This window comes from Ictidomys tridecemlineatus, chromosome 6, assembly GCF_052094955.1.
Source record: "Ictidomys tridecemlineatus isolate mIctTri1 chromosome 6, mIctTri1.hap1, whole genome shotgun sequence".
NCBI classification, from domain to species: domain Eukaryota; kingdom Metazoa; phylum Chordata; class Mammalia; order Rodentia; family Sciuridae; genus Ictidomys; species Ictidomys tridecemlineatus.
Window position 1 is genome coordinate 8,366,240 of NC_135482.1, and position 25,728 is coordinate 8,391,967.

A 25,728-nucleotide genomic window follows, 5' to 3' on the forward strand; every position below is an offset into this window, starting at 1 on the left:
GGGGGGAGCCTTCCCAGGAGACGGTGTCCCCCTGCCCTGGGGAGTGGCGAGGGCTGGAGGGGCCCCGTCTGTCAGGTGGGGTTGGGGGTGGGTGGCCTGGCCAGGGCCGGGGGCTGCTGAAGATCCTGGCATCCCGACCCCCTGCGGCTGAGAAGGAGGGCCGAGCCGGCTCCGTGCCTGTCGTGGAGGAGGGCGGCGTCCTCTGGGGAGGAATGCTGGCCCAGGAAGCCTGGCCCCTCCCTCCACGCTCCCTCTGTCCTCGGAGGAGAGGCTGAGCGGGCCAGCCATTGTTTGAGGTTTAAAAATAAAGCCTCCTTGGCCTGGGTCCTGCTGCGGAGGGAGGGGGCTCAGCCGCGGGGCGAGGAGTTCACCCGCCTGCCATCCTGCCGCAGCCTGGCTGAGCCAGTGCCCGCCGGCGCACCGTGGACCTGGACTGGGTGGATGTCCGCCACCTCTCCTGGCCCCGGCTCCTCCAGCTGCTCCTTACCCTCACCAGAGGTTTCCAGCACCCTGGGACCACTGGGGGGGCGTGAACCCCAATATCCTCTTACCCCCAGCTACTCACTAAGAAAAACGCTCTGCCCCAGGAGCCCCAGCGGGTCAGGCCCTGTAATTATTGCTGTTAGACAAATGAGGAGACCAAGGTTCAGGGAGGTTTAGTCACTTGCCCAAGGTCACACAGCTGGAGTCCGGGTCCTCACTGAGTATCCCACTTCCCATTCGCTCCACCTTCCCTGGGCTCCCCCTGGCCAGCAGAGAGGTTTTCAATGTCCTCTCAGGGGCCGGGTTGGGGAGATCAGGAGTGCTAGGGTAAGCCTGGCCTGGGTTGGGGCCTGTCACCTCCTCAATGCTCACACTGAGCCCTTGTGGCAAGAGACACTGCAGGGGTGGGTAGGGTCACCATTGCTAGGTCTCAGCTCCCACCCTGGGGGAAGCAGGGACAGCAGCTCCAACAGGAGATGTCCCCAGCTGAGACCCTGCCCTCCTCGGCTGGCCCCTGCCATTCTGGAAGAGAGCTGATGGTCCCTCTGTGTGGCCCCCAGGTCTCTGCTGAGGCTGGCACACAGTGTGGCATCAGAGGGCCACATTCCAGGCCCCTCACTCCCTGCCTACCCTGGGTTCCTGGCAGAGTGGGGGGGAGGGGCTTCGTGGAGCCATTCAGGGGGGACAGAGGGGAGGTCGCTGCCGGTCAGCGCTGAGGGAGGGAGCCGGCAGGAGACAGGGGACCCTCCCCGCTCAGGGATGGGGCCCCCGGGCTCTGCGGACCCTCACCCCCACATGGAGCCTGGTCGGGCCCTAGCTCAGCCTGGAGGTGGGGATGCTGTCGGCTGGAGGCAGGTGACGAAGTGCCTCTTACTACCTACTCTCAGCGGTGTTCCGGGGACAGCTGACCTGCTGTGGGACACATATCCTCTCGGGGCCACTGTGACTCACGAAGGGACTAAAGGAGGAAACTCCTCAAGGTGCCTTTGCCCGCAGTTGAGGGTGCTCAGTTCTTGCCTTCCTCGTCCTGTCCATGTGCCAGCGACACAGCTTTTTAAAATCGAGTCGGGCCGCTGGCCGCCCCGCACACGGCCCCCTCGCAGCCACCCCCCAGCTGCGCCCGGGGCCAGGGGGCTCTTCCCGGCGTCTGCCTCACCCTCCGCTGGCCTGGAGGGGGCAGCCCCACCCAGATCTTGGAATAGTTCTTCTGGTCATCCGAGCCCCGGCTCAGGTGTCGCCCGGGGCCTTCCCTGACCCCTCCAGGCGATGCCCTCCGCTCACCCTGGGGCGTGATGGCATCTCTCCTTTATTTCCTTCGTGCCTCTTTCCGTGAGTGACATTGTCTGGGGGGTTTATGGTCTACTTGCTGATTGTCCCTGCCGAGAGGGCAGGACCTGTCCCGGTCCGGTCCGCTGCCCTCTCCTGGGCGCAGGGCCAGCATGGACTGGACTCTCCATAAGTCATTTTGGTGACGTTCCCGGGACTCAGACGGGCCGGGGTGGCCAGGAGCAGGAGGGGCCCCAGGGCCCTGGAGGGAGGAGGACGCTCAAGGCCCTGTCCCCCAGAGCCGCAGAACACCCCGGACCTGGAAAGCCCCCGGCCTGGCTGCAGGGGCAGGCGGTTCCGGGGTGACCTCATCGCCTGGAAAGGAGGGAGCAGGGGCAGGAAGCTCGCAGTAGCAGATGGGCTAAATTTAGAGCCTTTGATTCAGCCTGGGGGACAGTATTCCTGGAGTCCCTATTGTGTGAGGGGCCAGAGGGCAGGCTACCCATTGAATGGCGGGGTCCGGGCCATGCCAAGCTGTCTGGGCATGCAGGGGGCAGGGGCAGGGTGGGGCTGTCTCCTGGAGAAGAGACAAGGCCAGGGTTGGGAGCCAGGGGAGCGGCTCTGGGGGCTCCCTTTGGACAAAGGCCAGAGATGGTGGGGGTGCTGCATGGCCGAGGTGGGGGTTCTGGGGTCCCAGTGCTCCGCCCTCAGCTGTGCCACCTCCCAACAGCCAGGAGACTCACGATCTCCCCCTGACTCTGGGGTCCTAAGGCTCAGTCCCAGGGACAGAGCCATGTGGTCACATGGTCGCCTAGTGCCTCGACAGGCGGCCTGGACAGAAGACGCGCTGTGCCCCGCCGTGCCCCGCCAGACACTCCCCTACCAGGACAGGTGTGGTGGGCTCCTCCCTCCCATGTGGCCCCGCTGTCCCCGCCAGGCCTGGTGGCCCGAGGCGGATGGGAGACGTGGCCTGGCCTGCGCTGGCTCCAGAGCCCGTTGCCATGGCAACGGGGTCCGGGCCTGTGTGGCTCTGGAGATGAGTCGGAGCAGAGGACTTGGGTGAGGAGCCGGAGCTGGGTGGCTGCTGATCCAGCCTGCAGGGCCAGGCCCTGGCCTTGCCGCCTGGCTGGTCACATGGCTCTGCGCGAGGTCCTTGAGGGTGTCCTGTTTCTGGGCCCACGCTGCAGCCAGGCGCAGAGGAAGGTGTTAGGCAGAGTGTCCTCGATTCAGGGCCACTGTGGTGGGCGTGGCCCTGCAGGCCCTTCTGCTGCTGCCCAACCCCCTGCTCCATCCCACAGGTCCCCATCGAGGCCCAGGGGACCCCAAAAGCCACTTGTCCTGGAAATGGGGCGAGGGGACCAAAAGTTCCAATGGACTTATTCTGTACGCCCCATGCGACGGGCACAGGGAGAGGACCCAAGGATGCTGGGAGTGTGGCCCCTGCCCTCCTCCTCCTTCCCGGCTGGGGAAGGCCCTGGGAAGGCAGCCGTCCCTCCAGATGCGCAGAGAGGGTGGGGACGCTGAGCTGTCCCACTCCGCCTGTGGCCTGGCTGAGACCATGCGTGGCCTGGCAGCTTCTCCGCTGGCTGGGACCCCGCAGGGTGCTGTCCCGGCCCCGCAGCCCCTCCCGGGAGCCCACCTCTGCGGTGCCCGGGGCGGTGCCCGGGCTGACGGCGCTGTCTTGATTTCACGGGTGACTCATGTTATCATGTTCCCGCGGCTGAGTAACCACCTGGGCTATTTATACCCCGCGGAGGGAGCGGGGCTTCCTTCCCCCCAGCGCGGCCGGAGGACGGTGGGGGCGGGGAGGAGCCTGGGGGGGACCAGGACTGGAAGGAGGCAGCCTGGCACCCCACATCCCCTCCCCTGGGGCGCCACCCCCGCAAGGCACCCAAAAATAACTGCCACTGTCCCAGCACAACAGGATGGGCCTGGATCTATGGCATCGATACCAGGCATGACGGCGGCGTGGGGAGGGGGAATTCCTTTCCCCAGCGAGTCACCCGTCTGGAAAAATAAAGAAGGAAAAGCTGAAAATTTTTCCTTCCATCAAAACAGGAAGGAGCTGGGGGGTGGGGGACGGAGGGAGCTGAGATCATCCTCCACCCGGCGGTGGTCTCCGGAGGGCAGGCTCCTCCAGCCTGCTTGGGGCTCATGGCCCGGTGGCCAGGGCTGGCACCCGGGTGTCACCTGCCCAGTCAGTCCCCGCGTTTACAGGCCTGTGTAGCTGGGGTGCACACACAGAGCCGCCTGTCTCCCCAGGCCCCGCTGCCTCCCGCCACCCAGGCTCACCCTCCTGCGCACCAGCCAGATCCCACCTGCAGCCGGCTCTTCCCCAAGCCTCCCCTTCCTTCCCTGGGGCCCTGTCCTGGGAGTCCTGGGACTTAGGATCCAGCTCCAGCTCTAGGCCTCTGAGCCATCTAGAAATCACTGTCTCCCTCCTTGGTTTTCCCCTCTGTGACGCGGGCAGGCCATGCCGCCGTCACTGTGGGGATGGAGTGAGTTTGGTGACCGGGGAGCCCCACCCCAGCAGGGGCACTGGAACCAGGCACCCACTCCCCAGCCCTCTCCGTGCTGAGCATCGGTGTCCGCTCACCAGGTTCCAGATGTGGTCCCACGACATCAAGAGCCCTGTGTCACCCAAGGAAGAGTGTCACAGCCCTGGGGTGGGGGGAGGGGCGGTGGGAAGCCTCCAGCCCCCATCTAGGACCGCGGACAATACCTGGGTGACCTCAGGGGATGTGCACGGTGAAGGAGCACCGAGCACTCTTGAGACAGTCAGTCACACCTGCTGGGCGACCTGCCCTACCTGTGCTACCCACTCCCGTGACCGCTGCCCGGCCGTGTGTGCACTTGTCTGTCTGCCTCGGCCTGTAGGTAGTCCTGCCTTTCCTCTGTGAGGACACCCTCAGGGCACCGGCTCATCTGCACATACTCCCCAGAACCAGACCATGTGCACCCCAGTTCTACAGATAAGAACACGGAGGCCTTGGACTCAGTTTTTCTGTCTGTAAGTGGGGAAAACAAACCTTCCCTAGGTGATTGGGAGGTCCGGGCAGTTGACGTAGGAGTGAACCATGCAGCATCACCATGTTTGCCTTAAAAAAAAAGAGAGAGAAGCTTTATTTTTAGGTTCCCAGCACAACTAAGAGCCAGGTGCAGAGGTAGCCCGTCAAACTCCGCAGTGAGGGCAGCCGAGGTGCCAGGGCAGACACCGTCGGTCTTCGCTTGGCCTGTCGGGTGGGTGGGGGAGAGGTTCACCGGGTGCTGCTGGTGCCGGGCTGCCTGGGTTCGAATCCCAGCTCTCTCCTCGTCACCCCAACCCTGCGAAGCCGCCGGAGGCCTTGGTTTCCCCATCTGTAAGAGGGCTGGTGACGGCCGAGCTCTTGCAGGTGCGCTGTGCAGTTTGAATGAGTGACGGTACCTCCCGGGCCTGGAGCAGCTGCCTGACAGTGTCATGGTGCCTCTGCTCCGATGGAGAGGGATCATCTGTGCCTTTTATACCTGGCTGCTTCCCATTCTTCCGACAGGCAGGTTTCCTGAGGTTACAAGGAGTTCTCTTTGGCAAGAGAGGCTGCCCCCTCCCTGCCTGGGCTTCTCCTGCCCTGTCCCTTCCAGAATCCCCCGTCGGCTCCTTAGGAGGGGACAGGGGGACGCCCTGATTTGCAGAGGGCAACTTAACCCACATCCAGGACACAGCCTCCCTCCCGAGGTAGCCCACGGCTTCCTGCCCTGGTGAGATGGGTGGGTGCTGGAGGCCCGGAACCCTGCTCCTCACCAGCTCATTTCTTTCCCGGGTGCCTCCCCCATTAGTCCACACGGGGACGCACTGAGTTAATATTTAAGGGGGGGTACTGGGGATGGAAGCTAGCGGCACTTTACTAGTAAGCTGCATGCCAGCCCCCCTTTTTTAAAATCTTAAGATAAGGTCTCCCTAAGTTGCTGAGGTTGGCCTTAAACTTGTGATCCTCCTGCCTCAGCCTCCCAAGTCAGAGTCACCAGGACAACCAGTGCAGGCCACTCTGCCCCCCATGGGGAAGCCTCCTGTAACGTGGAAATGGCTTTGGCGTCACAGCTTTGGGTCAAATGCTGGTGCTGCCACTTCCTTTCTGGGGGATGCTGGGCCAGCTGGTTTGCCTCTCTGAGCCTCAGTCTCCTCTTCTCCAGGTGTGAGCACCCTCTAAGCACCAGCCCCCCAGGGCAGAGCGGAGGACTCAGGGGCTGGTCATACTTCCTTCCTCACGGGCTGCCGGCCTCGGCAGGAACACAGCCCTGGTGCTCAGTACCGGGGCGGGAGCTCCTCCGGGCCAGCCCCCACCCCCGCAGAGGCCCAGGTGGACCTGTCTTCTCTGGGAGAGATGACCTTGCTGTCCTGTGTCGAGGTGGGTGGCTCTACCCAGCCCCGCCGGCTCTCCCAGCCACGGGGCCTGGCTCCCCTCGCCCCTGGAGGGCTTGGCTCCAGTTCTGCCAGCGTCCAAGGCGGGTAGAGGGAGCTGCCGGGCCACTGGACCACGACGTCCAAACATCCACATCCTCTTCCTCGTCTGGAGGAGCTAAAAATGCCCGCGGAGCCCCAGGAAAACAAACAGGCGCTTCCCCGCCTTTGTGTACAGGACCGGTCCCAAGGCCACGGGTGGGCTCCGGGGCTGGCCCAGGCCTGGGGTCTGTCTGTCTGCCTGCCTTCCTGGGGTCCCCGGCACAGCAGCCAGAGACTCACCAGGGTGACGGGTGAGGGCAGAACCTGGTGGGGACCCCCCTCCACCCCAAGTGCAAGCCTGTGGTCCCTCCAGCCCTGTCCCCCCCCAGCTCTGGCTGTGGAACTCCAGCAGGGTGTGTGTGTGTGTGTGTGTGTGTGTGTGTGTGTGTGTGTGTGCACGCACACAGCTTGGACGAATGACCACGATGATGACCTACATCTGCACAGGGCTATGTGCTTCAACCCATTGAACCTAGTGAGGTGGGAACTTGGGTTGCCTGCATTTCATAGTGAGGTTCAGAAAGGTTAAGTAATTTGCCCAAGGTCACACAGCTAGTAAACGGTGGAGCAGGGATTTGAACTCCAGCCGTCTTGGACTGGAAGTCTTGCCTCTTCCCCCTCTGAGGTCCACTTTCCCCCTCTGTGGGCACGCATGTGCTGCCCTCCTTCCCTCACTGGGTGACTGTGAGGTGACACAGGCAAGGGCTAGAAGGTGCAGGTGTGGACGGCCCCTTATCCACGTCCTCCTCCACCAGGTGGGGCACGGCAAACTCTCGTGGCACAGACGAGGCTCCTCTGAGACCCAGGGACCCAGGACACACGGGTCCCCACCCCTCTGGACTAGTGGGCAGGACCTGGGGGTGGGCCCTCCTCCTCCCCTGGCCCCACCCGGGGTGGAGGGGGCTTTCGTGGCACCTAAAGCCCAGTCCAGAAAGCCCGGCCGGGTGGGCCCCACCTGCGTGCTGAGCAGCGGCTCTGGCTTTCCTGCTGGGCTCCCACCTGTTAGTGGCCTGGGGTGCAGTGTGGGGTGCGGGCCCCACCCCAAGGTCCGTGACCCATTCCCTGCGGGAGGGCACAATCCCCCGATGGCCCTCATGTGGAAGATGGGTGGGGCCTTCCCCGCTCTGATACCTCCAGATTCTCCGCTGTGTTCCTGGGAGGGGGCCCACAGGTCCCCATGGTTCTGAGGCTAAAGTCTCACGCTACAAACCGGCCAGGATTCAGAGAAAGAAACAGGCAAGATGTTTATTCATTTATTTGTTCCTTCAGTAAACACTTGGTTGAGCAACTACTACATGCAGGGAGCCGTGACCTTGGCTCACCCTGAACTGTCTAGGGCTAGACTGACACTGGGGCATGACAGGACATACTGGGGAGCCCAGAGCAAGCACTGGGCCTGAGGGCTTCCTGGAGGAGGTGCCACGAAGAAGAGGCAGATGTGTGCTTTCCGGAGCCACCTGTCTGCCAGGAGAAGGTGCAGGAAAGGGGTTCTGCTCCTAATGGCATTTAGGTCCAGGTGCCAGGTGGTTCCCAATGCCTCTGCTGGTCCCTGTCCTGCCACTTCTGGATTGTGGAGGACTCTCTCTCTCTCACTCAGGGACAGGGAGGTCCCCGAACGCCAGGACTGATCTCCTCCCTGACTGTATCTCTCAGTGCTTCACTCGGTCACATGTGTTAATGCACTTGATGCTCACAAGAGCCCCGTGCAAAATGTGTCACTGTTTTGGTCATCGTCGTCGCCTGCCAGGAAACAGCTCGGCTTAGTTGGTAAGCACGGGGCTTGGTAGCTGGTCCACCTGGGTCAGGTTGTGCCTCTGTCACTTACTGGCTGTGTGACCTTGAACAAGTTGCTTGGCCCCTCTGTGCTTCAGTTTCCCCACCTGAAACAGAAGTAAAATTTCACAGAAGCACTGAGAAGCTAGATGGACAGAGGAGCACTCCCCCCACAGGGTCCGCTCAACAGTAATGGTAGCTATTCTCATTTTTAGGTGAGGACACAGGTCAAGGTCAAGATTGTCTTTTAATCTCTAAATCTTTAAACATGAGTCGAGTGTGTAGGGATTACCCTCCCCCCTTGCTTGTGACCTTGCCTCCCTAATTTATCTGCTTATGCATGTGTCCGCCTGTCCGCACGGGGTCCCCGGGGTAAGGGTCTCTGTGAGCAGGGACTATTGCATCTGAGCTCCAGACCACTCCTCGGGCTGGGCAAACGCTCTGCACAGTGTCCCGAGGTACACAGGACTGCCTGCCTCAGTTCTACAGAAGTACATACCCAGGAACCCATCACCACAAAGACGCAGACTGCCACCACCCCAAGATGCCACCAGGCCTCTTTGAAATCCCTCCCTCCCTCCACCTCAGGAACAGCTCCAGCTCCCAGAGGGGACAGTTGAGGTCCTGGGGCTAAACAACCCTCCTGGGGACACTAAAGATTTGAAGCCTGGCCACCTGCCCTGGGTCACCTCCCAGCCTCAGCACCAGGCCGCCAGGCAGCCCTCAGGGAGGACAGGTGCCTGCGGCCATCTGTAAAGAGGCCCCTCTGGAGCTCCTCCCTAGGCTCGCCCGGCCCCGTGCAGGTCCAGAGAGAGGCAGCTGCCAGACTCGGTGTGTGCAGGTGTGAGCGGCAGCCGGCACCGGGGTCTCATCTGGGTACAAAGGACAGGTGACAGGACTGTGGGAGTGGATGAGATGCGGTGGGCCTGTGGCTGTGTGCTGGGCTTGGTCAGTGTGACTGTGTCACTGTGACAGTGTGACTGCTGAAGGCAGGGACACAGCACTCCCTGCGCAGGGGGTGGAGGGCGTTAACTGTGTGAGTGCTGGTGTGGGCGGGAGGCCCCTGGGCTGGGACCAGGCTGCGGGAGGTAGTAAACACCAGGGCGACTGCTGGATCTGGTGGAGCTGGAGGATGCGGCAGGGTGGTGGGGTTCGTGTGACTTTGCAGTTCAACAAATTCCAATTCCGCCCAAGCTGGCGGAGCCGTTGTGTGCCAGGCAGCAGCTAGAGGAGGATGCGCAGACCCAGTTCGCAGCCAAGTGGCCGTGGGGTCTGCAGGGCTACCCTGTGGCTGGAGCTCAGCTGGGTGCTTCCGGATCTTTCTGATATTTAATCCAAACCCTAACCCTGTCCCCACTTTGAGCAGAGATTGGGAGCACAGGAGGGAAGTGACTTGCCCAAGGTGACCCAGCTGCTCAGTGCCAGGGCAGATCTGAGTCCAGGCTGTCAGGCTGCAGAGCCTGAGTCCGGATCCTCGATGCGGGTGCCAGGCTGCTCAGTCTGGTCCCGGAGGGGGCTTGAGCTCCTGCCTGGGGCCCTGGAGACACCCCTAACCACGTGGGCTCCTAACGGGTCAGCAGTCCCTATGCTGAGGGTGGGGGAAGGGGATCGTCGCCCCTGGATCTTCTTCCCCCCGACCAGATTCATGGGCAGAGGGGCTACCCGGTTATCAGAGACCCCTAGGAGCCCCGCCTTCACCCCAGGCCCTCCCCAAGCTCCAGCCCCCTCCTGGCGCTGACTCCCGGCCAGAAGAGGAAAGGCTGTCTCCACCCACCTCTCCACTCTCCCTTCTCCTTTATAAAAGCCGGAACAGCTGAAAGGGTGGCAACTTCTCCTCCTGCAGCCGGGAGCGGCCCGCCTGCCTCCCCGCGCGCCCGCGGCCTCCCCCGCTGCCTCCCTGAGGGTTCCCCTCCGGCCGCCAGCGCCCATCTTTCATTCCTGGGAGATATTTTGCGCACATACACACATACACACACGCGCAAAAAGGAAAAAAAAAAATCCCACCCTCCAGCCTCGTTGCAAAGAGAAAGCCGGAGCAGCCGCAGCTCTCAACCCGCAGAGGACGCCCAGAGCTGCAAGCCGGCGGGCGGACTGACCCACCGACTCGCGCCGCGTCCACCTGTCGGCCGGGCCGGACAGAGCGCGCAGCGGGAACGCCGCGCGCGCGGAGCAGCCGTGCCCGCCGCCCGGGCCCCGCGCCAGGGCGCACACGCTCCCGCCCCCCCCACCCGGCCCGGGCGGGAGTTTGCACCTCTCCCTGCCCGGGTGCTCGAGCCGCCGCAGCAGAGCCAACTTTGGAAAAAGTTTTTTTTGGAAAACTCGCGCTTTGAGGTGCCCAGCCCTGCGCTTTCTGATTTGGGGGACCTTTCCAGAAAATGTTGCAGAAAAACTAAGCCAGCGGGCAGAGGAAAACGCCTTTAGCCGGCGAGGGAAGACGAGCCACCGACTGCCGCGTTCCTTTTCCTCTTGGAGGTTGGAGTCCCCTGCGCGCCCCCACACGGCTAGACGCCTTGGCTGGTTCGCGACGCAGCCCCCCGGCCGTGGATGCTCGCGCGGGCTCGGGATCCGCCCAGGTAGCGGCCTCGGACCCTGGTCCCGTGCCCAGGTCCTCCCCAGCCCCCCAGCGACGGAGCCGGGGCCGGGGGCGGCGGCGCCCGGGGGCCATGCGGGTGAGCCGCGGCGGCGGCTGCAGCGGCCTGAGCGCCTGATCGCCGCGGACCCGAGCCGAACCCACCCTCCTGCCCAGCCCCCCGCCCTGGCCGCGGGGGCGGCGCGCTCCGTCTACGCGTCCGGGGCCCCGCGGGGCCGGGCCCGGAGTCGGCATGAATCGCTGCTGGGCGCTCTTCCTGTCTCTCTGCTGCTACCTGCGTCTGGTCAGCGCCGAGGTGAGTTGCGACGGCGGCTGGGGCCGGTTCTCAGCATTCATCGTCCCCACCCCCACGCCTGGCCGCCCCCTCCTCTCCCTGCAGTGAACTTTGGACCCTTCCAGCTCAAGAGCCTGGCGCCGGGCGCTGGGTGACCCCGAGGACTGGAAGGCGAGGTCCGGAGGGGCTAGGCTCTAAGGGAAGGGCGCAGTAGTGGCTTTCTTTCCATGGGGGAGAATCTACGTCCCTGAGTCTGTTAGCCTCTAGGGAGGGTGTGTGTGGCCCTGCCCCCTCCCCAGAACCTGAGTGAAAGACCTTTCCCAGCTGGGGGAGACGGGGGTGGGGTGGTGCCAGAGGTGCAGAAGGCAGGGCGTTCTTCCGAACCCACGTTGGCTCCAGCCTGGCCTTAGGTTCTGTCCAGGACCCAGCCTGTCCTGGAGGTGCGAGCTTACACACCGGTGACATCCACGCCGACCTTTTGCGGGGGTTCGGGTCCCACCCTGGCTAACGTTCTGGGTTGGGGTGGGCACTTCGGGCCGCGCAGGGCATGCCTGGCACTCGAACTGTCCAGAAGCAGTTGTGTCTTGGCATAGGGAGAGAGGCAGGGAGACCGACAGGCACGGGTAGGTTTGGGGCACTTGGGCGCGTAGCGTAGGAAGAAGATTGGGGCTCGTAAGGAATCCAGCCCCCGGGGCGGTGTGTGCCTGAGTCCCCGCCATACCTGCGCCCGCGCCCTTCGAGAGGAAGCACCTCTCTCCCCCGCATGTTGGGTGCGGAACGCGCCGCCTGCAGAAGCCGAGCTGCAGGGGAGATGGGGTGTAGAAACGGCTGCGGGAGCGACCGGGTCTCGATCGGTGCCCCCACCCTGCCAGGCGCACGTAGCAGTGAGTTGGCAAGTCCAGCCGGAATCCAGGTGGGAAAGGGGGCGGGGCCGGAGGAGGCGCGAGGTGCAGGGGAGGAGGGCATTGGGGAGGCGGCGAGCCTGGGTCCTGTCCCGCCCCCGCCCCGCCGCGGTCCTCAGCTCGCACCCCGCGGGCTCCCGGGGAGCGCCAGCCTTTTCGGCCTCCAGCGGGGCGCAGCCTAGAGGCGGCGGCGGCGAAGGGGTTAAGGCGGAGGGCTCCAGGCAGCGGCCCGGCCTTGGGCCGCCGCCAGCGCAGGTTGTTTTGACCACGAAGGAGCCGTCACCGTCTCCTTTTGTTCTCGGGGCTCCTCGAGGGCCGCCGGCCGCCTGACCTGGGGCCCCGCCCTTCCGCGGCCGCCCCCCGCGGCCCGCACCCGGGAGGGAGGACGCGGGGCTGGGCCCGGCCGCCCGCAGGCCTCTCGCGACGTCCCCTCCTCGCCTTTCCCGCAGCCCCCCGGGCCGCGGCCAGCTGTTGGGGATGGGGGCGCCGGCCGGCCCCAGCTGCCGCCTCGCCGCGGGACCAGGGGGCTGGCCCGGTGCCAGGGCGTCCTGGGAACGGTGGCGCCCCGCGGCTGCTCTCCGCAGCCCACCCCGCCCGGCCCCCCGACTCGCTCACTCACCCCACGCATGCACACTCCTGGCCGGAGGCGATGCTGCGCTCCGGCGGCGGGCACGCACTACCGCGGCCAGGTCGCGCGCCCGCCGCTGCCACGCCCGTGCACACTCGGGACACACACGCGCGCGCACTGCACACAAACGCACGCACGGCCTCTGCACACGCGGCTTGAGTACACGTGCGCGCACACCCACGCACGTACACAGGAACGCACGGCTCCGTACACCCAGTGCCAGGTGCCCGCCCCCGCGCAACAGGTGGGTCCACCACCGGCCCTGGCACCTCACCGCCTCTGCAATGACCCCATTTCCTTCCTGGGGTCCTCGGAGGGCGACGGAAGCCTCCATTGGGTCCGGACTCCATAGCAACCCCCACCTTTTTTTTGCCTGGTCAGTTCAGTTTGGCGCCCCTCAAACCTTACCCCTCTGCTTTTCTCAGCCACCCCCATGTGACCGTAAATGGCGCTGATGTGACTGAAGCGAGCAGGGATGTCTAGAGCATTTCTCTTTTCAGTAAGCCTGATGGGAACCTCCAAGATAGGAGGGCCCCGGGGGCCACCACCAATGGATTCCTATCCTGGGCTGTTGCCCTGCAGATTCCGGCTGGTCTGGAGAGTCTGGCTACCAGTTGGAGGAGGTTTCCCGCGGCCTCCCCTGGCCATTTCCAGCTTCTCCAGCACCACCTCTTCAACTCCTGGAGTATGTGCCTGGGGCAGAGGCTCAGACACGTCCCTTCCTGACTTTAGTCAGTGACCTCCAACACAGGAACACAGGACGCAGGACCACAATTGGATGTGTTTTGCAGTTTGTGAAAGCTTTCCAGCCGCTGCGGAGGAGACCTGGATGGGAAAGGGGACCTGTTCACTTTGGGACCAGTTCAGAGTGAATTGCCAGTGTAGGGAGACTCAGGGAGGGCTTGCTGCGGGAGGTGGCCCTGTCCTAGGGCATGTCGGAGGGATGCTTTTGCAGCTGGGAAGGGGGATAGGAGCTCCGAGTCGGTGCTGGGCCCAGAGTCTGCAGAGGCCTCTGAGGTCCCCTCTCCATCAGCTGAGCTGGCTTCAGGCAAGGTAGACTGCCCCTGTCATGTGATGCCTGCGCCTCAGCACCCTCAGCACCTTTCTGCTGGGAAGGGGTGGGGGGGTCCTCCTCTCACCCCCTGGCTGCCTCCCCCTTTGCCAGCCTTAGGGGTGGAAACCAGCTTGCTGCAACCCCCCCCCCCAGACCTGGAGGTGTGCAATCCAGGTCAGACAGGATTTGGAGGCTCAGGTGCAAGAGCCAGGAAGTGGGTGGGGGGGGTGAGGTGTTTTCTAGAAGTCCTTGGCAAAATCTTCCCCTCCTGTCTTCCAGATGCTCCTTCTATGACGACTATTTTTATTTTTCCGGGTATTCAGCTGTTTGTTTTCTGTTTTCCCACCGGAGTGCCAACTACACTCTGGGGCTTTTGTCTTGATCACAGGGTCCCTGGGACTTGGTGGACAACTGGGAAATAAGTGGAAAGGACAGTGAATGTAGGGCAGGGCGGGGTCCAGGCCAGCTTTAGAAACACCCCTCCTTCCATCCTCGCCCCCAGGGTGGCCCTCATGGCACACTGTTCTCTGGCCAGCCCAGAGGAAAAGTCATCGGGCTTTCAAGACCACCTCCCACCCTACCCTGAGAAGCAGGTGTCTGTTTCTCTTCTGTCTTGCCAGGACAGGAAAGGACAGAGGGGAAGGACCATCAGGTGTTCCGTGTCTCTAGCGGGACCTCAGCTTCCACCAGCTTAAAAAAAAGAGCAACAAGAAGGTTGGCTTCACCCCGCTCCCAGGGAGCAGCGGAATTGCCCTGGCGGTGGCAGCAGTGATGGCGGTGATGGTTGCCATCGATGGACAGGCCCCTCGCTCTTCTCTTCCTGCTTTGACATTTTCTCTTGCTGCAGCAAGAGGCCGGGAGGCCAAGCAGGAGGGAGGGTCCCAGAAGCCACAGGAAGTGAAGTGAGGGAGGGAGAAGCTGGTGGAGAGGGCGTCTGTGGTCCGCCTGGCCAGGGCTCCCCACCGGGCCTGGCTCCGAATCCCACCTAGATCAGGCTGTGGCTCCTGGCCACCGGGCACGCGGAGCCTAGTGGGCCTCTGCCTCTGCTGGCCAAGGTCAGCGCCCCTGGTTGCCGGGCCCAGGGCCTGCCGGAGAGTGTGTCTGCGTGCGCCCAGGTGGAGGGTGGGGTTCGAGCCCTTTTGATGTGCCAGTCTGCTGGGAGCAGGTAGCTCACCTGGCCTCCGCTCCTGGGTGCCCTCCTACCTCTGGCAGCTGGCTTTGGGGGCAGGGCGGGAGGAGGCTGTTTGCCTTGGCTCCCGGGGCTGGCTTTGCCCCAGCCGTGTCCTGGCCACACCCTCGCCCTGCCAGAGCCTCAGGCCTGAGATCTGGGGCAGCTTCTGCAGGGGCCAGGCCTCTTCTCCTGTCTATGGGGGTGGGGCGGCACCCACCTGGGGCCTCCAGAACCTGGGGCCAGGGAAGCCAGGCTCCGGGCAGCTCATCCTCCCACACCCAGAGTGGCCTCTGACTCCAGACAGGTGTCCCTGAAGTCAGGGCAGCACATCCTGGAGCTGACCACAGGCTGACTGTCCCTACCCCTCATCCACCCTCAGTCCCGGAAGGGACCTGCCAGCCCCCACAGCACCAGGTGGTGTCAGTGTGGGGCTGCGGTGCCATTTCCTGTGGCCCAACGCAGGGGATCATGCAGTGGCTCTCCCACGGCGGGCACTGTCCACCCACTCATTGTCCTCTTGAAAATGTCCTGTGCTGCTGGCCCAGGGCACGCGTGCCACTTGCAGCTGCCCTCGAAGGAGCCATACTGACAGTGACCCTCATTAAGTACTGGCTATTTGCTGGCTGCTCTGCAGTTACGGCCCCGGGCGAGGTTTCCTTAGTCTGTCTAAAGGACGAAGAAGCCAAGGTTTTTGTTTTGGGGGCTGGTTTTGGGGGGAGCTATGCTGGGGACTGAACCCACCGTTGCTCTACCACTGATCTACATCCCCAGCCCTTGTTGATGTTGTTGTTATTTTTTAATATTGAGACAGGGTCTCAGTTTCCCAGGCAGGCCCTGAACTTCAGAGCCTCCTGCCTCAGCCTCCTGAGTCTCTGGGATTACAAGTGTGTGCCACTGCGCCCTGCTAATTGAGGTTTTTGAGAGTTAAAAGACCTGCTCCCTGGATCCAGGATGCTCTGGCTAGTGGGTGGGCTACCTCTCCCCTCTGCTGTGGGGTCTTTCAGCCTCTGCACACCGGGGTCAGTATTGCTGTATCGTGTGGGGACGTCCTGTGCGTAGTGGGGTGCTGGGCAGTCTCCCGGCCGCCCCCTACTAGACACCAGCAGCTCTCCCCTGCTCGGGACCACAGAAGGCCTTCAGCTAAGCCAGTGTCCTCAGGGAGTCCAGTCACTGCGATGCAAATACCACTGTTGTACCACAGGGGTAAAGAGCCAGTGGGGACCTCAGCCATGCTGAGGCCCTGGGGCATCAGCAGAGAGCAGGGACACCTGGACCCCCCCCCTCCCTGGTGGGCTGGGAGAGGGTGGGTGTGCTGGGCCTGAGGAGGACCCGGCTGTGCTTCACTGTCCTTAGACCCGGGCCTGCCTCCATTTTCCCATCTGGAAGATGGGGTAGAAATGCTACTGGCCTCTTGGGACTGGTGGCTTGATCAGCATCTTGCTCATGGGGAGCTCATGGTTCACGGTCAGCAGGTGACAACTGTTAGCTGTGTCACTGCTGCCACACCGGGGCTTCATTGGGAACCCTGGGTGTCTAGTGGCCAGATTAGCAGAAGCACAAGTAGGAAAGGCCTCGCGCCTGGAGGGGGGACTTTTAGGGGTTGGGGAAGAGGATCCCGGTGGCCCTCTGGAGGAGGAGGTGGGAAAATCATATTGGAGAGGACCCCAGGGAGGAGGGGAGAGAGTCCCTTGATGCATTATACCAGTATTTATTGAGTGCCTGCTGTATGCACGGTACTCCTGCCTCTGCAGTCTGTCTTGTGCTGTCCCTGCCCCAGCCTGAGAGGCCTGGGCCAGGGGCATCCATCCCTAGGCCTGCTGGGGGGTCTGCCTGCTCTGCCCGGCTACCAGCTGTGGCCACCTCTCCAGTGGCAAGGAGACCTTGGCTTTGGGCCCCTTCCTGGAAGGTTATTGAATGATTACTCGACAAATACTTCTCGTTCTCCACACCGAGGGAGCCTGGGAGGCCTGGCGGGGTACCCCCACTTTGGCTTTCTTCTGCTCCTCCTGTTGCCTCCAGGCAGCATTAGAATCAAGTCGAATATTTTTCAACTCCTTTGATCCACAGATGAGAGCTAGGACCAGAAAGGGGCACTGACCAGTCGGAGGTCACACAGCAGTAGATAGCAGCATGGGGCATGTAATCCAGCGCCAGACTGTCAGTTTGGGGTTTGACCAAACTCAGAGGAGCTTCCTTCTCTGGAGACCACCTACCTGCCTCTGCTAGTGGGATGGATACTTTGTGGACATTTGGAAAACACTGCAGTGTAGACTCTCCCTTGCGGTTGGGCTGCAGGGACATTCGCAGGGATCACACTCCCCATCCAAGTTTTCTAGCTTCCAGTCAACATGGGGGCCAGCGCAGGACACCGCTGGGCCCCTGGAGGGGTGTCCCTGACACCACCACAAGTGTCAAGGCCCCCAAAGCTTGTTTTTCCTTGAGACCAGATCTTGGCCTGGTGCCAGGCTGGTCTTGAACTCCTGGGCTTGAGCAATCCTGTGGGTGCGTGTCACCACCCCTGGGTCCCCACAAACGTGGAGGACACAGCTTTCCAGGCGGGGTGCCTGGGGGCTGAGATGACCCCCTTCCCATTCAGGCGGGGCAGGGGCAGCCTCTCTGCCCCTCCTGCCCCCTGCCCACCTTCAGATGGGTCAGGGCTTCCTCCCTGCTCAGCCCAGAAGACTGAGGCTGGACGTTCGGCCAGTCTGCTGCCCTCTCTCAGGGCTTTTCCCCAGGCCACACGGTCCTCCATGTGCATGTGGCCAGGTCACTCACACATGCACACGCACACGCACATGCACACGCGGTGGTCACATTTTCTGCTCCCCTTGACTGGTGGGTGGAGCAGACTCTGCCTCTCAGACTTTTCTGCTCCTCACCTCTTTGGCATCGGGCCCTCGGGTCTCCTGGGACCACGGGGATGTGGCGGTGACCTCTCGTGTTGTCGTAGGATCTGTGGTTTCCCTGGAGGAAGCAGGGCTCCGCAGGACTGAGGCCCTGGTAAAGTGCTTGTTAAGTTTCAAGTGTGTTTGGTGACAGGCCAGGGGCGGCCTAAAAATAGAGATTGGTGGGGCCTGGGGCAGCTGCAGGTCTCCCCGCTGAGTCTGAGGATTCCCTCTCTCCTCTTTCACACGAGACCTGAACAGGTGGCCTCCTGAGACCATCCAGCGCTACAAGCATTTATTAAACGCCTCTCATACCCAGAGGCTGGAGGACAGGCTCTGCTGACCAAGGACTTGGGTTTGGGCACGGTTCCTGCTGATAATAGGATGACGGGCAGAGGATGATCCCTGTGGAGCCTCTGTCTTCGCATCTGTAAAATGGGGTCATTAGGTCACCTGTGATCTGTGCCGGCTGTCCTCAGTGGTCAGGTGTGGAGAGAGAAGCAGAGAGAATTCTGGTTGCCAGAGCCTTTCCGGAACCTGTGGTCTGAGGGGAGAAGTTGAACAGGCAGCTGGAAGCGGGCTGGGGCTCCTGGTGGGGAGTGGGGCTGGGGTGTCACATCTGAGCTGCATTTCAGAGGTTCGTCCCAAGGCCTTGGTGTTCCTGGTTGTCCCCCTGGGTCCTGTCTGGCCCAGCTTCACTGTTCACTTGCTCATGATGGGACCCTGCCAGAACCTTCCACGGGGGAGGCCAGTGCTGGAGAGTGGGGAACACCCCTACCAGGCTGCTCAGTCCCCGTGTCTGCCTGGCAGGGGGACCCCATTCCCGAGGAACTCTATGAGATGCTGAGTGACCGCTCCATCCGCTCCTTCGAGGACCTCCAGCGCCTGCTGCACAGTGACTCCGTAGGTAAATCGCATCCTCCTCCCTGCCCTGGCCCCTGGCCCCTGGTGCCTCTGCCATGCCCTGGCCTCTGTGGAGGAGCTGGGAGGGACCCACAGACCTGGGGCCCCTGCAGCCCTCCTGCCTTCCAGGGAGGGCCCAGCCACACCCGCCTCGGCAGACGGAGGGCACACAGGTTGGTACCTGGATGTGGGGTGTGGCGGAGAAGCGCCCACGTGTGGCTGGGGAGCCCGGGGCGGTGCTGAGTGTCTCCAGGTGTGGACCCGCCGGGAGGGCGGTGCCGGGGAGCCATTGCCCTGCCCCCTGGCCCGGGTCCAGGCCTTCAAGGTCTCCCGGGGACACCTGGCCCAGGCCAGCGGCAGCCCTGCGCGTGCCCGCCCTGCCCGTGCCGAGAGCGCGCGGGGCCGGGCACGTGCTCCCTGGCGCGCACGTGGCGCGGGGCGGGGCGGGTATATTTATACCGCGGTCTTCAGAGCGAATTCCATTCTATTCTAACCTCTGGCCTGGTCCCTGGAGCCCTGGCCGGCACCCCCCCTGCACCCCCGGGTCCCCTTCCCCCTGGGGTCCCGTCTCTGTCACTTTGTGATCCCTGCCTGGCGCTATCTACGGGGGAACAGCACTTCCTGCCTTTGTCTCCTCGCCCCGTTGGGCCCCTGGCGCCCTCTCAAAAGCATTCCCGGGCCCTTTCAATCCGCCGGGCTGGGGGGCTGGGGGGCAGTGGCCGCTGGAGGGGCCCAGCTGGGCCACCTATTGTTCCCAGGCCCCCACCCGAGTCTCCCACAGCCCCGCCTGTGCCCGGCTGGCCAGCCCTGGCCACACAATGGGGCAACTTCCAAATTTAGCCTTTGTGCAGTTGCTTTCCAAGGCCAACCCCCAGCCCCTCCACACCCCGTGGGGTCGGATCTTGGACAGAGGTTTTCAATGGCAGGACTGTCCCGAGGCAGCCATGTGGCTATTTTTTCCTAATCAACTTAACATTTCCACAAAGCACATCTTCCAGTCGTCTCCTCCCCACCAGGACATTCCAGAGATGGCAGAGGGAAGGGAAGGCAGGGAGAGGGACAGACAGACGGCTGGTGGGAAGCTGGCCAGTCAAGGCTCCCTGCAGGACTGTCCCCTCCAAGCCTGGGACCCTGGACAGCGGGTGCAGTCAGCAGGGCCTTTGTCCTGATGGGACCAGTGGGCGGGGAGACTGAGTCACAGGCGGCGGGACTGGTCCCCAGCACCCCTTTGTTGGTTTGCTGGCTCATGAGCGAGCTTCAGGGTTGAGCTCGTGACTCTTCTCCACCCGCCATTCCCAGTAGCCAGCTCTACCACCCTCTCTAGAGGGGCACGGTGTCTCCGAGGAGTGCCACTGGCAGAGATGGCAGCGGCCCAGCCTTGAGAGAGGGGCGAGGTAGTCAGTGACCACAGGAATAAGGGCCATGCTGGGAGGACAAGGGAGGGCAGGATGAGGGGTGAGGCGCGACCTGGCAAGGGCACGTGGCCCAGCTCCTCCCTAGTGGACCCCGCCCCCTGCCCCCTCTCCCTGCCACCAGCTCCCACCCCACCCTCTCCAGCCCCTCGCTCCGGCTCCAGAGGGGCTGTGCTCAGGGCTGGCTGCCCCCCGGGGATTCTGGGAATTTCTTCATCCTGCACTTCCTGTGGGAACGCTGGGCGGAGGGGCACTGGGAGCTGGCCTCCAGGGCGCGGGTCTGCAGGCTGCTCACAGTAGCAGAGGGAAGGATTATTTTTAACTCCATTGACATGGGTTCTGGCCAAAAATGTGGCTGAAGGACCGGAGTGGGGCTGGAGTCCCCTGGAGATGCAGGCAGACCCTCCACCATGCCAGCCTCATGGCCGCCTAGGGCTCTGCCGGGGCCCCCCTCACCCGAGCCCGGGCCCTGGGTTCACAGAGGGCGGAGGGCCCTGCCGGGTGCCCGGAGCTCCTGCCTGTGCTGGGTGGCAGCCGTGCTCAACAGCATGTCCACTTCCCTGCAGATGACGACGGGGCTGAGCTGGACCTGAACGTGACCCGGACTCACCCCGGAGGCGAGCCAGAAAGCTCTTCTCGTGGGAGGAGGAGCCTGGGTAAGACTGAGGGTCCCCACAGCGTCCCCTCACAGCGTAGGAGCCAGGGAAGAAGAACCAGGGCACACAGCCAGCCAGCGTGCCAGGGGTTGTCTCCACGCCCTGACCCCGTCCTCGGGCTGAGTGGGGCTGGGAGAGTGTGACCCTGGAGTTGAGTCACCAGGCCCTCTGTCCCCACACTGTTCCTGAATTGGGCACTTTAACACTCATTTGTTCCTTACTTCAACCCTAGAGGTAGATGCAATTGTCCCCATTTAATAGAGTTGGAAACAGAGGCCCAGAGAGAGTTCGCAAGTAGGTGAGGGTTCGAAAGTAGGAAGCGTAGGGCCGGGGTCCCAACCTGCTGCTGTCACTTGCACTCTGTGGGCTGCACATCTGCCACGGTGCTCCAGGCTGTGGCCTGAAGCTGTAGGGCCCAGGACTGCCTCCTGCTCCTTAGCCGAGGCCACAAGGAGACAGTAGGTCAGCAGCCCTGGAGAAGCCTTCCCAGGCAAGGCCAGCATCACCCTGAGGCCCTTTGCCCACCTGCAGTCTTCAAAACACTGTAGACGTGTCTGGGCTGGCCGCCATCTGTGGCTTCGGGTGGGTTAGTGCTCGGAGCTTCAGTTTCTCTGTCTGAAAAATCACAGTAGCCCCAGCATTGGCCAGCGCTGGCCAGAGGCGATCTGAGCACCACACCCACCAAGTCCCCACCCTCAGCTGGCAATCGCCAGGGCTGCAGCCTCCCCTGGGCTTGAAGGAGGTGGGACAGGCACCCAGGTCCCAGGAGGGCAGCTAGGGGCGCTGCCCGTTCTCCAGCCGGGCAGGGGCTCAGGCAGGACCCTCCTGACGCGGCTCCCCTCCCCGTAGGGCCCCTGGCAGCGGCGGAGCCAGCCATGATCGCCGAGTGCAAGACGCGCACCGAGGTGTTCGAGATCTCGCGGCGCCTGCTGGACCGCACCAACGCCAACTTCCTGGTGTGGCCGCCGTGCGTGGAGGTGCAGCGCTGCTCTGGCTGTTGCAACAGCCGCAACGTGCGCTGCCGGCCTGCGCAGGTGCAGCTGCGGCCCGTGCAGGTGCGTCCCATCTGGCCACCTCCCCGTCTGGAGCGTAGAGGGGCACGGAACAGTGTCAGGACCCGTGTGCCCAGGCCTGAGCCCCAGTGGGGCTGCTCGTGGGACGTTAAGAAATGGACGCTTTCTCCTACTTTATAAAATCCCATGGTGTTCCTCAGACATGTCCACAAACATTTGATACTTTCCCCTTTTCAGGGGTCTCAGAAAGGCTCGGGCAGGGGTCCTGCGCTCTGACTACTTCTCTTATCCCTTAGGCAAGCTGTGTCTTTAACAGGGAAGGCGAGAAAACACCCCAGGTGACAGACACTGGTCCCAAGCAGTGTGCAGAATCCACTGTCCCCGAGGGCTCTGGCCTCAGGCTGGGCAGGGCCGGGCCCAGGAGCCTCACCAGCCTTCTGATGGGTGTGGACAGGCTCTGCACCCCTGGTCAGGCCTCCCCTGTGCACCTGCCAGGTGTTCACCACGGCCTGGTGCTGGCTCCGCCTGGCCACACCCCCTTCCCCTGGGCTACTGGGTGGCCTGTGCCCAGTCCCTGCCATCCTGGCCTGGGCCTAGTGCCCGAGATTAGGAATGTCAGGCTCCACCCACAGCTGCCACAGTGTCCCCGGCCCCAGCCCTTCGAGCTCTGGACACACAGACACACACCTGCCTGCCGCCCTCCCCCTTCCCGCCTCCCCCCGCCCCGCTTCCTTCCAGACGACCATCTCCTGCCTCTGCCAGCCCTGGCCTTGGCTGGTGCCCCAGGACTGAGGACAGCCCGGAAATGCCTTTCTCCCTCTCTGGGGGACGGGGGCTGAGGCCGGCCGCAGGGCTTGTTTTGATGGAAAAGCTCCCGGGGGCAGAGGGCAAGTCCCTGCCATTGTTCAGGCCAAAACATGGGTCCTGCAGGTTCCTCCCTGGGCTTTCGAGGAAAGCTGGGCTCCAGGGACAGGTGGGAACAGCCGGCCGTGCGCCTCCCTGGCACCCCATTCCCGGGCTCCAGGGCTGACCTGATCCTGTCCTCCAGGTGAGAAAGATCGAGATCGTGCGGAAGAAGCCAACCTTTAAGAAGGCCACGGTGACCCTGGAGGACCACCTGGCCTGCAAGTGTGAGACGGTGGTGTCTGCGCGGCCTGTGACCCGGAGCCCCGCGGGTTCCCAGGAGCAGCGAGGTACCCACCCTCCCAGGGCCTGCTCCCAGTCTGCAGCTGTAGCCTACCTCCCCTGTAGCAGCTGGGAGCCGGTGCCTCTTAAGCGTGGAAATCAGATCAGGCACCATTGTCCTGGAGAACAATCTAGATTCCTCCCAGCCTGAAAGGCCCTATATGAGGAGGTAGCCCCTAGCTGGTCCTCTGGCCTTGCCAGTGTCCAGTACTGTTCACCCTAGCAGGGCTGGGACCTTCAAGTGGCTGGGCCTTTGCTCATGCTAGTGCTGGGACTACACTTCCCCGGCTCTTCAGGAGCCCTGCTCCTTCCCTTCAATTGGGTCTCAGCTTAGAAGCCTCCTCCTAGAGGTCTGCCCTGGCCACCAGCTGCCTTGTGAGGTAGTGAACCCTCTTGGACACTAGAGGTCTGGGTGAGGCGGGGAGAGGCTCAGTGATGGTCCCTGGGCCTCTTCAGCTGGGGACCAGGGGGGCTGGGACCGGACCCCAGGATGCCTGGCCCCAGGGCACCTCCTGTCCCTCCCTCCACCCAGAGGACCACCTGGTGGAGAGGGCAGACCCCCCGATGGCCGTGCTCATGGCTCTTCCCTTCTCTTGAGCAGCCAGGACACCCCAGACTCGGGTGACCATTCGGACCGTGCGAGTCCGCCGGCCGCCCAAGGGGAAGCACCGGAAGTTCAAGCACACACACGACAAGACGGCGCTGAAGGAGACCCTCGGGGCCTAGGGCATCGGCAGGAGTGTGGGCAGGTGAGGCCCGGGGCGGGCGGGTGGACCTGGGGAGGCCTTGTCCCTGCAGAGCATCCCGGAGGCTCACCCTCCTCTGTTCTGTCACCAGTGGCCCGTCCACAGGGCGCAGGGTGGGGGACTTCGGAGCCTCCAGCTCTAGACCCCGAGTCCCCCCACCGGCTCCAGTTTCCCGGCCTGGAGCACTGCTGGGATCGGGGTTGACGGCAGGTCCTCTGGCCTTGCCGAGAGCAGGGTGGACCCTGGCCGTCCTGACCATGTCCCTCTGCTTGGCCCGCAGGTTATTTAACGTGGTATTTGCTGTATTGCCCCCATGGGGTCCTTGGAGTGATAATGTCGTCCCCCTCGTCCGTCTGTCTCGATGCCTGATGCGGACGGCCAATGGTGCTGCCCCCGCCCTCCACGTGTCCATCCACCCTCCTCCTGGCGGCGCCCTGCCCAGCAGCTCCAGAAGGAAACCAGGGCCGAGTCACCGCTGCCCCCTCCCCAGCCCCGAGGACCTGGGCAGGAGTGCGAGAGACAGAGGGGACAGGGTCTCCCACACCACCCCACGCGTGGCCCACCCCCGCCCAGTGCTGGGGACTGGCCCGAGGAACTCCGCCTGTGGCCCTCAGGACCCGGTCCCTGGACCCCAGGCCAGCTCCCGGAGACACCTCTAGGTGACCTGGATCTCTCCAACTCCTGCGGCCAGGACCACGCGTCAGGGGCACAGACTGGAGACCTGCTGCCCTGTCCCCTCCGGGCCACCTCTGCTCACAGCGGCTTCCTTTCTCTTTATATGTATGAATCTCCAAAGACGGGGACTCCTGGGCCGGTGGCTGAGTGCCCTCTGGCAGGTTAGATGAGGCTCACTCCTCAGGTGAGCCTAGACAGCCACCTGAGCGTCCCCTGCTCTTCCCGTCTCGCCCCTCCCCCAGTGCCACCCAATTCACTTCCTCTTCTGTTTCATCTCTCTACCTCCACCCTGGGTGTTCCTCTTGTCCTGGCCCTTCAGTCTGTTCTACCAAGGGGTTCTTGGACCCCGGATTGAGGCCCCAGATGACCCCGATCACTCTTCTCCAAGGCAGAAGGCCAGGGGCCAGGGCAGCAGGAGACCTGCCCATCTTATTCCAACCCAGCCAAGACTGCCATTTAAGGTTATTCAGGGTGTGTACTGCACAAGGGCACTGCATGCAAGGGAGCATTCTGCACACCCTAGATATAGCCGATTTGTCTATTTATTATGACAGTTTCTGGAAGATGTAGGCCAAGCATCCGAGGAAAAGAATCCTGTCTCTAATTCACACACAGGCTCTGTGTGGACTTCCCCTGTTCTGACCCAAGCTGTGGCTTGGAGTAGTCAGACAGGAGTGAGCCCTTGGTATGGTGACACAGAGGCCTGGGCTCTGCTGTCCCCGCTGTCCCCTCCAGGTCTGCGGGAAGCACCCAGGGAGTTCGCCCGCCCCACCCCCTCCCTTTGAGATGCACCTGGAGGCCCTGGGGGGGGTGCGCTCCCTCCCCTGCCTCCCACCGCACCCCCAGCCTGCTTCCTTCAGTTTGTAAAGTCGGTGATTATATTTTTGGGGGCTTTCCTTTTATTTTTTAAATGTAAAATTTATTTATATTCCGTATTTAAAGTTGTAAAAAAAAAGAAATAACCACAAAACGAAAACCCAGCGACTTCTCTGGCGGTCTGTGCTGGCGTCGCATCGCGCGCGACTGTCAACATTTCTGCGTTGGCAGGAGGTGGCCGCAGCTTGCGCCCCAGGCTCGCGCGATTGCGATCGCAGCTGCGGCCCGGGCGCGCGCTGGGCGGGAGGGCGCGCGCTCCCGCCGTGGCTCTGGAGGCCCGAAGCTCAGACCCTGACCCTGACCCTGACCTGGACCCTTCCCGGGAGATGGGCTGCAGGGCGCAGTCCGGGAGGCTGGAGGAGGAAGCACAACTGAGCTTCTCCCCCGCCAGGTGTGGCAAGGCACAGCGCCACCTGGCCACAACCTGCCCAGAAACGTGAGGGGAGGAGACTGGCCATCCCCAAGCGCCAGCCTCCTGGCCTTCTCTTTTTCATTGGTTTGATTATTTTTTGGTGCTGGGGTGCAAGCCAGGGCCTCCCCATGCTGCCCCTGAGCTGCGCCCTGGCCCCCGTGCTTTCCCTTGCTCCTGAAGTTGGGAACAGCACACAGAAAGATGCTGAATGTGTTCCAGTCCCACGTGCTGTCTACCCTGAAGCTGACAATCTAAAACTGAAGCCATCTTGCTCCTGGAAGTAGTGAGCTCCCTGTCACAGGGAGTGTGTAAGAGGACTCTCAGAGGCCACGTGGCTGATGTTTACT

The 25,728-nt window shown here is 63.1% G+C and overlaps 1 protein-coding gene and 1 long non-coding RNA gene across 3 annotated transcripts; one reads left to right on the forward strand and one right to left on the reverse strand.

The window, feature by feature from the left end:
• Positions 1 to 7,465: 7,465 nt before the first annotated feature.
• Positions 7,466 to 12,572, reverse strand: LOC120887437 (uncharacterized). Its single transcript, XR_013440247.1, has 2 exons — positions 12,385 to 12,572; positions 7,466 to 8,106 (listed from the first exon to the last, which is right to left on the reverse strand). It is a non-coding gene; the product is annotated as an uncharacterized LOC120887437 (long non-coding RNA).
• On the forward strand, positions 9,801 to 25,069 carry Pdgfb (platelet derived growth factor subunit B). Of its 2 annotated transcripts, none has more exons than XM_078052716.1 (7): positions 9,801 to 10,884; positions 18,314 to 18,410; positions 20,385 to 20,474; positions 21,324 to 21,529; positions 22,536 to 22,680; positions 23,274 to 23,421; positions 23,699 to 25,069. In XM_078052716.1, exons 1-6 carry the CDS (start codon positions 10,822 to 10,824, stop codon positions 23,396 to 23,398), a joined length of 726 nt encoding a protein of 241 aa, XP_077908842.1. In that variant the 5' UTR covers positions 9,801 to 10,821; the 3' UTR covers positions 23,399 to 23,421; positions 23,699 to 25,069. The 2 variants fall into 2 exon arrangements, with proteins under 2 accessions (XP_077908842.1, XP_077908841.1); XM_078052715.1 differs by lacking the exon at positions 9,801 to 10,884 and adding an exon at positions 10,945 to 11,776.
• Positions 25,070 to 25,728: the final 659 nt, after the last annotated feature.

Bases quoted from the DNA above. Each gene is read 5' to 3' on its own strand.
- Pdgfb (XM_078052715.1), top strand. From the start codon at position 11,627: ATGTTGGGTGCGGAACGCGCCGCCTGCAGAAGCCGAGCTGCAGGGGAG. The intron at 20,475-21,323 runs GTAAGACTGAGG...CCCTCCCCGTAG, and splicing joins TCGTGGGAGGAGGAGCCTGG to GGCCCCTGGCAGCGGCGGAG. The intron at 22,681-23,273 runs GTACCCACCCTC...TCTCTTGAGCAG, and splicing joins GGGTTCCCAGGAGCAGCGAG to CCAGGACACCCCAGACTCGG.